General features: G+C 40.5%; 1 protein-coding gene across 2 annotated transcripts in view; it reads right to left on the reverse strand.

The window, feature by feature from the left end:
* LOC146796149 (retinoic acid receptor responder protein 2-like) overlaps positions 1 to 11068 on the reverse strand; it is a 177593-nt gene that overhangs the window by 87161 nt on the left and 79364 nt on the right. For both annotated transcript variants that reach the window (XM_085628544.1, XM_085628545.1), the window contains one exon: positions 10030 to 10128. In XM_085628544.1, coding sequence (XP_085484670.1) covers positions 10030 to 10128 — 99 coding nt within the window. The remainder of the gene's footprint in view (positions 1 to 10029; positions 10129 to 11068) is intronic.

Here is an 11068-nt window from a genome sequence, read left to right on the forward strand (position 1 = left end):
TACCGGATCGTAATTGGCACCTTGGTTGTGGAGTTTACGGTTTGCATGAACATGCAATGGGGTTAAAGAATAAGGGTAATGAAGCAGATTGCATATGAAATGTGAAATGCGATGTGGCAGAGTAATTGAAAGGCACTAATGCACAGAGGATGGACAATTTGATGTGACGGGGTTTTGATGACCAAGGAGAATCAGATAGCCACCGCAGGGGAGAGATGATGGAACTGATCATCTGACTTGGGTGATGAGAGGAGAGTTATACAGGACCCTTCAGGGAAAGGAATGTTAATTGCTGTGATGTGAAGGCGGAGAAACAATTGGGAAAATTGGGTATAAGTTTGGTTATGAGTGGAAGAGAATTTAAGACTTGCTGCCAAGGTAGACCTCTCTCTCTCTCTGAACAAGAGTACCAGGCTCCCTCATTTATTTACTCTCCTCGGTAAACAGCCAAAATATCGAAAAAAATATATCGAGTGGACAGAATATCGAGTTTTAAATATAGAATGGACAGAATATCGACATACCAAAATATAGTGGTGAAGAATATCGAAAATCAGGTACGAAATATCGATTTGCATGATATTGAAGTAAGTAATATCGACAGTCATAATATAGTTGTTAAAAATATCGAATTTTTTTATAGTGTTTTAAGTGTTAGTATATGTGTTAAAAGTATGTATTAATTTTGGAATGTATGTTTGAATATTTTTAAAGTAATGAATTTTATGTTATTTAATTTTTTTGTAATTTAATTCCGTAGCGGGTTGTGGGTTTATAGGGGATTAGGGTGGGAAGTAATTTAATTATAGTACAATAAATAATAATTTTTAGGAATTATTAATTATTTGTAATTTAAGTTTGCGTTTTACTTCTGTAGCGGGTTGTGGGTTTATAGGGGAATAGGGTGGGAAGTAATTTAGTTGTTAATAATTAATTATTAATTGGTAATAATTAATTTATTGTAATTAATTATTCATTGGTAATTAATTTGTAATAATTGGTATTTTTTATTTTTTATTTATTTATTTATTTTTTTAAAAATGTATTAGGTTTTTTCTCGATTCAGCAACACAGTGCATTATTAACAGACCATTATTTATAACAGAGAATTATTAATAAAAAGAAAAACAAAAAAAATCAAGATATACACATGTCTGATTTCTTGACATAAAGAAACGGTAAAAGCAATAATACATTACTAAATCTCATTGCTGTATCCAAGTTCTAATCGGCTCCAATATAGCCGCCCCCAGCTTTTTTTTTGCAGTACCTTTCAGTTTATATAATGCCCATTCTATATTATATATAGAAATAAGTTTGGCCCTCCAACTTATGAAGGCCGTGGGCTCAGAATCCAGCCACTGAGATGTTATACATGACCTCAAAACTGACATACAAATAAACTTAAATCCTCTATGAGATGACGCCTGCCTACCAACATCTGTACTAAATTCTATTCCAAACAAAACCAGAGAGGCTGTAACAGAAATTGGTATTCCCAAAAATTGTAACAAAAAACGTTCGATATCCAGAAGGAGTGGCTGTAAGACAGGGCAAGAAAAGAACATGTGCAGCGAGTCTGCTGCATGAAGTCCACATCTTGAGCAATTAGTCCCCTTGCCAGCCTTCCACTTGGCTATCCTTGCTGGCGTGTAATACAGATCAAACGTAGCCATGTATGATTGGCTTCTGACTCTACCAGAGAGCAAGATGGAGCTGGCAGTTCGCATTACCAGCTGTAAATCCAAATTGGTTACCGGCACTTTCTCCTCCCATATTGCCTCCTGCCTAACCAGATCATCAGTTTGTATTAACATAAGCTCCATATATAATTGCCCTATTTTACATTTCCCTTTTATTAAATCCAAAATACGGATCTGTGAAGGCTGACATTTCCCCCCCACAATTGCGGCCTGTAAAGCACTTCTTGATTGCAAGTACTTAAAAAAATCCGCCTTTCCAACCCCAAATCTGTCTTGTAATGTTGAAAAAGATACCATCTCACCCTGCTCCAGCAAATCTCCAACTAACCTAATACCAAGCTGTGACCACCTACGCATAACAGAATCCTGAAAAACCACGGAAGATAGGGCAGTCGAGTCCAAAGGTGTATACCGTATAATACTAGGAATAGATAACAGTTTACGGAACTTCTTCCAAACTGAGTAGGCCGCCTGAATAATTTTAAACCTTGTCTTTTTGTAATAGCTCGGCTCCAGCACTTTTAAAAGTAACCCTTGTGCTGAATTTCCCATACACCACTCGTATATAGACGGAGAGAAGGCAGGATCCAGCACTGCCGTCTTACCCCAAATCAGAACACCCATTGATTGAAATAACGAGGCTGAATAATATAGGTAGAAATTTGGGAGAGCCAAACCACCACGTTCCACTGGCAGGTAAAGCCATTTAATTGCCCTTCTAGAGCGACGGTAACCCCAAAGGAAGTGTGAGCACATTCCTTCTATTCTACAAAATAGATCTTTCGGAAAAAGAATAGGGATGGCCCGGAACAAATATAGTAACTTAGGAAAAATGGACATTTTCAAGACGTTACCCCTTCCATATAGGGAAAGATGCAACCTATTAATTCTCTCCAAGGTTTTATTTGAAGAAGCAAGTATCGGATCCACATTGATCCTCTGAATATTTTAAGTTTGGGGTGAGATAGTTATACCCAGATACGTTGCCTCTGTGACCACCCACGCCCCAAGCTCCACTGGAAACCCAACATCTGAATACAACACTTGAGTCTTCCCCAAGTTTAGTTTATAACCGGACACTGCGCCAAAATTCCCAGTTATAGCCTCGATTCTAGGCATAGCACTACTCATATCTGATGACAAGACCGCAAGGTCATCAGCATATGCCAAGACTTTAGCTGAGTATAACCGCGAAGTTACCGGTAAAATTCCCATGTCCGACTCTAAACTTTCAATGAGAGGATCTATAAACAAAGCAAACAAAAGTGGTGAACAGGGGCACCCCTGCCGTGTGCCCCTGTTGACCAAAAAAGTCTGTGACTCCTCTCCCCCCAATCGGACTATTGCCCTCGGGGTGGAATACATCGACTGTATTGCCCGTATATACCCGCTAGGAAACAACTTCCATCTCATTACTGCCCATAAGAATTCCCAAGAGACCCTGTTGAATGCTTTTTCGGCATCCAACAGGCCCACCCCAACCGAAGCATCCATCGCCTGGGCCCAGTCAAATACTGAGATGAGACGCCTGACGTGGTCCGTGGTCCCCCTCCCAGCGATGAACCCATGTTGTTGTAATGAGACGAGGGGGCCAATAACATCTCCCAATCTCATTGCCAGACATTTCGAATAAATTTTATTGTCGGCGTTTATTAACGAGATCGGTCTATATGAGGAGAGCTCCTGAGGATCCTTTCCCTTTTTTAAAAAAAACTACTATCACAGTTTGAGACCAAGAGGCCGGGGGAACCCCGGCAAACACCGCTTGAAATACTGAAGTCATTGTCCCCTCTAACTTCTTCTTAAATTTAATGTAGAACTCCAGAGGGATCGAATCTGATCCCATAGCCTTCCCTAATGCTAATGACAACATTGCCTTTTCAATCTCCTCCGAAGAGAGCCCCTCCGTTAGTGCCTCTTTATCCTGTTCCTTTAGCCCCAAACAAGCCTTTCCCGCTAAATACCTCTCTGCGCTTGCAACTAGTTCTGATGTATACAGTTTTTCATAGTATTTTTTAAAAGCATTTTGAATCAGAGAGGGAGTCTCCACCATATTCCCATCGAGATCTTTAATCTTAACGATCATAGAGTGGACCTTATTTTGGCGTAATCTATTAGCGAGAACCTTACCGACCCTTTCTCCGTACTCATAGAGCTCCCTCCTATGTGTTTGAAAGCTGGCAGCAGCCACATCTGCATAGCCTTGATACATTTTCGCCCGACAGGCAGCAACCTCAGCCTGAGCCTCCTTAACCCTCCCTACAGAATTTATTTCTTGAACCAGTTTTTGCTCGAGCCTAGAGAGAGTCACTAGGTCATCTATAACCCTTAGCCGCTCTATCTTGCGTTTCCTTACAGCAAATCTTAGTGTCTCACCTCTTATCCCCGCCTTTAATGCATCCCAAACAATATCTATCCTAGCTGATCCTATATTCGCCTGGATGAATTCAGGGATCCATTTGTCCATCCAGCTACAATAATCCTCATTAAGCAAAAGCTTTCTGTCAAATGTCCATTTTGAGGTCCTGGCCATTAAACCCAGACAATCAAACTCCAGAACTACCGGATTGTGATCCGATATAATTTTAGGGAGTATCTTAATTGAAGCCCTCGATAAAACAACACCAGACACCAAAAAATAATCTAACCGTGCCATTTTCCCATGTGGGGCAGAGAAGTATGTATAGCCATCTTGACCTGCATTAAGTTCTGCCCACACATCATATAGCCCTTGATCCTGAACGAGCGCCTGCAGACTCCTAAAGCCTTGCGGCTTCCTACCAACGTAAGTTTCAGCTATCCTTAGGTTTACCTGCGAGTGGAGATGTATATTTAGGTCACCACAAACGATCATAGGATGTGGATATAATGCTAATTCTGTATTGATCAGTTGGAAAATGCCTGGGTCGTCCGAGTTTGGGCCATATATTGAGCATAATGTGATAACTTGCTGCGAAACCACTACCTCCATCATTACCCAACGTCCCAGATTATCAACTTTGTACTTCTTCAATTTAAGTAATCCTTTTTTAGCAAGAATCGCAACACCCTTAACATTGACTGTCTGCGTAGTACAGGCCAAGAGCTCGAGCCAGGCCCTATTCGACCATGCAATATGCGTCTCCTGCAGAAACAAAAGATCCCACGAGCTTAAGTATATAATTCTGGCCAACACTCTTCTTTTCCCAAAGTCATTCAAACCGCAAATATTAAGTGTGCAGCATATTAATTTCTTCATCCTATATCCTTATCACATTCCATATTTGATACCAGAGATCTAACATTATATTGTCTCCCCCGCCAAAAATTTCTCCCAGCAGCTTGCATGGCATATATACATCCGATACATCCGATACAATTGATACAACTGATTTTCTTTCAGATACTAAAGCAATTTTTAATCTTGACATATATATATCTACAAAACTTTAACTAAAACGGTCTGATAAGAACTATACCATATATAGACTGTACTCCTTGCTGAATCGGTTGACCCCTGCACCCACCCACCCCCTCCCCCCCCTCCCAACCCCCCCCAGACCCACCCCCTAAGCTACCAACCCCCCCCCACCCCCTCCCGAACCACCCTCATAGAGCATTGGGAATTCCTTCCCTAGTGATGATAAAGCCCAGTGCCCATCCTCCACCTCCCCAGAACCACCTTCATAATAGAAGAGAAAAAACCGTTATCCAACCAACCACCTAAAGCCCCAAGGAACATTCATAGCTCCATATCCTGCGACCTTTCAAGCTTCCCCGCCTTCATTAACTAACACGCCGAAGGGCCCTCCCAGTGAGAATATAAGAGGCCTACAGCAACCCCCTCTGAGATACCCTAGAACCTCTTCACAGAGTGCCTCCAAAACACTAAGTATAAGGCAAAAGACGTAGGGCATAAAGCCATATAAGATAGTCAGATTGACTGAAGATATTCTTTTGCCTTAATCTCCGACATAAAAAACTGACTACGGCCACCCTTAACAACCTTCAATTTAGCTGGATTTTGGAGGAACACCTGAGCCCCCTTAGCCTGAAACTCTGGTATAAGCTGTCTAAGCCTCCATCGCTGCCCAACCGTATCCTGGCAAAAGTCCGGTCAGACAAAGAACTCACAGCCCTTAGCACTTCTCCTTTTATTTGGCCGTGCTAAATCGTAAAGCTCCTCTCTCGCTCTAAAGTTACACAATGAGATCAAGATAGCCCTAGGGAATTCTGAGCCTTGCCCCTTCTTCTGTATAAACGGAAATCTATGTGCCCTTTGGACTTCCCTTTGCCAGTCCCAGTGCCCCAGCTCTGGGAATGCCTCTGAAAATAGCTCCACCATAAACCTTAACGGATCCACACCCTCTTTCCCCTCCGGCACACCCAGTACTCTTAGGTTATTACGTCTAGACCTATTTTCAAGGTCCGTTATTTTCCAGTGGAGATCGTCCCTGTATGTCTTAAAGGACCCCACTGTTTCCTTCTGAGCACATAGTTCGTCCTCTAACGTAGAGATCCTTGTTTCAGCCTCGCTCATCCTTATAACCACTTCCGAACAGGTCTTAGCCACTCGTCTTACAGCGTTCTGCAATCGTTTGCATGCATTCTGAGTGCGTAATAACCCAGCCTGAGTCTCTGCTCTGTGAGTCATGATTAGATCATAAATAGTGGCTAATGTGATCTCTTCTGGTGCTGGTGCTGAAATTGAGCTTTTTCGCACTAATTGATCCTGTAGAGGGAGGGTGACACCACCCGATATGGCAGAAGCAGCGTAGTTAGGAGAGTTTTGTTCATCCCAGGCAGAAGAGGCCGCTGACCCCCTCCCTGCCCCTCCCCTGGGCACTTGGTCGCCTTGGCCCGAAGCATCCACAGACCCCTCCAAATTTTCCTCCTCTCCCCCCGTACTGCTCCCTTCCAGCCATTCCTGTACAGCACTGTCTACTGAAGACTTATCGGATAGAGAGAAGAAGTCCTCCACAATTGAAACTTTATCCGGCAGATCACATAATTCTTTCGACAGCTCTACGCTCCCAGATTTTACATTAGGTTCCGATATTGAGAAGCCAACCCCGGTCTGATCCATGGCATTTACCATCCCCTTAGTGTTCCGCCGCTGCGACTGTTGTAGAGTCAATTCAGCCTCCATATTTACTTGCACCAATCCTTCGCGGACTCCATCTCCCAGAACCCCCTTTCCAGGACTTGGCGGAATTAGGATTACCGGAGTTTTCTGTGTCCCTTGTTGTGCTCCTTGTTGTACATCATGAGTGGCCAAATTCTGCTGCGCCCCCCCCCCACTATTATTTAGCGTGCTGGGTGAGGCCACATCGCCACGAATTTTATCTTTTACCTTGAACATCGCTGGAATATGGTGTGCGGCGTCCCTCTCCAACTCCATCAGCACCGGAGCTGTGATTCCTGGCTTTATTTTTATTAATTGGTAATTAATTTGTATTAATTGGTTAATTGATAATTATGTTAATTGTACTAATTTATTATTCGGTGCGGGTTGTGGGTTTATAGGGTAATAGGGTGGGAAGTAATTTAATTATAATTAAGTAACTATTGAAAATATTTTTGTGTATTAATAATTAATTTACTGTTAATTATTAATTGGTATTTTTTATTATTTATCAATTTTTGGTATAGAAAATTAATTGGTTGTTGATTAATTATTAATTGGTAATTAATGTGTATTATTTGGTAATTAATTTTTATTAATTGTTTAATTGATAATTATGTTAATTGTATACATTTATTATTTGTAGTGGGTTGTGGGTTTATAGGGGAATATGGTGGGAAGTTATTTAATTGTAAATAAATAATTTGTTGAAATTATTTTTGTATATTGATAATTAATTTATTATGAATTAATTATTAATTTGTATTTGTATTTATTAATGTGTTTATTGAACATTAATTGGTTGTTAAATAATTATTAATAGGTAATTAATTAAAAAAAATATGTATTGGTATTCATAAATAATTAATTATTAAAGGTTGTGTGATTGGTAAATAATGTTAATACATTTTTTATTACTATTAATAATTAATTTATTTTTAATAATATATTAAATTATTATTTTTCCTACTATTGCATTCACTGGAGTGGGAATAGTAATTGTTACCCCTACGCTATCCAATGCTTTCCCTACTATTGCACTTACTGGAGTGGGAATAGTAATTTTTACCCCTACGCTATCCAACATTTTCCCTACTGTTGCACTCTTTGGAGTGGGAATAGTAATTTGTACCGCTATGCTATCCAATGCTTTACCTACTGTTGCACTCACTGGAGTGAGAATAGTAAATTTACCCTCCCGCTATCCAATGCTTTCCCTACTGTTGCACTCTCTGGAGTGGGAATAGTAATTTTTACCCCTACGATATCCAACGCTTTCCCTACTGTTGCACTCACTGGAGTGGGAATAGTACATTTTTCCCTCCCGCTATCCAACGCTTTCCCTACTGTTGCACTCTCTGGAGTGGGAATAGTAATTTTTACCCCTATGCTATCCAACGCTTTCCCTACTCTTGCACTCTTTGTAGTGGGAATACTAATTTTTACCCCTTCGCTATCCAACGCTTTCTCTACTGTTGCACTCTCTGTAGTGGGAATAATACGTTTTTACCCCTACTCTATCCAACGCTTTCCCTACTGTTGCACTCTTTGGAGTGGGAATAGTAATTTTTAGCCCTACGCTATCCAACGCTTTCCGTACTGTTGCCCTCTTTGTAGTGGGAATAGTAATTTTTACCCCTTCGCTATCCAACGCTTTCCCTACTGTTGTACTCTTTGGAGTGGGAATAGTATTTTTTACCCCTACTCTATCTAACGCTTTCCCTACTGTTGCACTCTTTGGAGTGGGAATAGTAATTTTTACCCCTACGCTATCCAATGCTTTCCGTACTGTTGCACTCACTGGAGTGGGAATAGTAAATTTTACCCTCCCGCTATCCAACGCTTTCCCTACTGTTGCACTCTCTGGAGTGGGAATTGTAATTTTTACCCATACGCTATCCAACGCTTTCCCTACTGTTGCACTCTGTGGAGTGGGAATAGTAATTTTTACCCCTACGCTATCCAATGTTTTCCCTACTGTTGTACTCTCTGGAGTGGGAATAGTAATTTTTACCCTCCCGCTATCCAGCGCTTTCCCTACTGTTGCACTCTCTGGAGTGGGAATAGTAAGTTTTACCATCCCGCTATCCAATGCTTTCCCTACTGTTGGACTTACTGGAGTGGTAATAGTAAATTTGACCCGCCCGCTATCCAACGCTTTCCCTACTGTTGCACTCTCTGGAGTGGGAATAGTAATTTTTACCCATACGCTATCCAACGCTTTCCCTACTGTTGCACTCTGTGGAGTGGGAATAGTAATTTTTACCTCTATGCTATCCAATGTTTTCCCTACTGTTGCACTCTCTGGAGTGGGAATAGTAATTTTTACCCTCCCGCTATCCAGCGCTTTCTCTGCTGGTGCACTCACTGGAGTGGGAATAGTAATTTTTACCCCTACGCTATCCAACGCTTTCCCTATTGTTGCACTCTTTGGAGTGGGAAAAGTAATTTTTGCCCCTACGCTATCCAATGTTTTCCCTACTGTTGCACTCTGTGGAGTGGGAATAGTAATTTTTACCCTTGCGCTATCCAGCGCTTTCCCTACTGTTGCACTCTCTGGACGCTGAATAGTCATTTTTACCATCCCGCTATCCAATGCTTTCCCTACTGTTGGACTTACTGGAGTGGTAATAGTAAATTTGACCCGCCCGCTATCCTACGCTAAAAATATAGAATATTTTTTATTAATATTACGTTAATATATATAGGTATTACATTTTTTTTTTTTAAACTTACATTAAATATTTATTAATTGTAAAGTTATTTAAGTATTTGTAAGTATGTTTTAGTTAATTATATTTGTTATTTCATTAATTTTACATTACTTTTAATATATTTAAAAAATTCGATATTTTGACTAACTATATTTTTTACAACGATATTTTGGAATCGCTATTTTAGTACTTACCTGTTTGTAGATAGGCATTCGATATTTTGGCATTCTATATTTTTTCCTCAATATTTTTGTAGGTTGATATTCTTGTCATCGATATTCTGTCAGTGATCCCTCTCCTCTGCTTTTAGATGATAATATAGTGGGAACCTGAAGTAAAATTAAACACCAACAACAGGCTAAAACGACTTGATGCTCCATCACAATCCAGAGGAATAGAAACAACAGCATATACCGTATGGTTTTATAGACCATGAGTGTGCTTATCCCAGCCAGGTGATATACACAGATCCCTGATAACAGAGAAAGCAATATAATATGCAACTCACCAAAGATGGTGTCCGTGTTGGAACACAGTCCCAGAACTGGTCCAGTGGTTGGGAATTTGGATCTTCATATTTAAAGCAGGCGAAACAGCTTTGGGTCCTCTACAATGAAAAAGAAAAAGAGGAAATCACTGCCAATTTCAAGTATATCTAGTCCATTGCTTGCCTTCTGCCTGCAGACAGCATATGCATCCAATAAGGCTAGGTTGAGGGACAAAGTGAGCCATGACAGGCACCGCCATCAAGGCTTTGGAGCACTGATACGCATTGGGATAATGTGGATCAGCCTGCCCATTGAGAAGTATTATCTATTATTGTCCAATGGCAGTAGGCTCCCAGCAGGCAGTGACTATGGTTACTGCCTGCAGGGTGAATACTGTCCTCTATCCAAGGGCCAGTAGTGACAGGCAGTGCGTGCACCCATTGGGGATTCAGCATCAACACTTGACAGTCTCGACAAACTGGAGAGATGGACCCGACTCTGACTAATGAAAGGAGAAAGTGAGTGATTTATTTTTAATAATTGAAAAGAATGTATTATATTTTTATGAACTGTTAGTTTATAACAACACTTGACTGATTGATCAAATTGTTTTGAATGAGAGATGAGAGTACCAGGCGACCATGCCCATTAATATGGTCGGATCATTTAGTAGATTCTTGACTGTCTCTATGGTCTGGAGATCCTATGTTGTGACACATAAATGTTATAGGTTATCGTCTTTGGGAATGGGTATCGAGATATGAGCTATGTGTCATATTTTAATCTATCAATCAATTGTATTGTTATTATTGTGTACTTTTATGGTTTTATATCTATAAACGGAATAAAGAAAGAATGTGAAAATATGTGACCTGGCTACATGCAAATGGGTTTGTCCCTTCCTACGCTAATGGTTTGATCCATTTCAAGATGTGCGAACAATTCTCTCTGGCAAATCAATGAACATAACGATTAAACTAACTGTGAAAAACAACAAAGTAAGTTGGGTCAAAGTCCTAATGGGCAAAAAATTACTCCCATCAATGTTTATTTGCCATC

Source organism: Triturus cristatus, chromosome 10 (assembly GCF_964204655.1).
Source record: "Triturus cristatus chromosome 10, aTriCri1.1, whole genome shotgun sequence".
Classification (NCBI taxonomy): domain Eukaryota; kingdom Metazoa; phylum Chordata; class Amphibia; order Caudata; family Salamandridae; genus Triturus; species Triturus cristatus.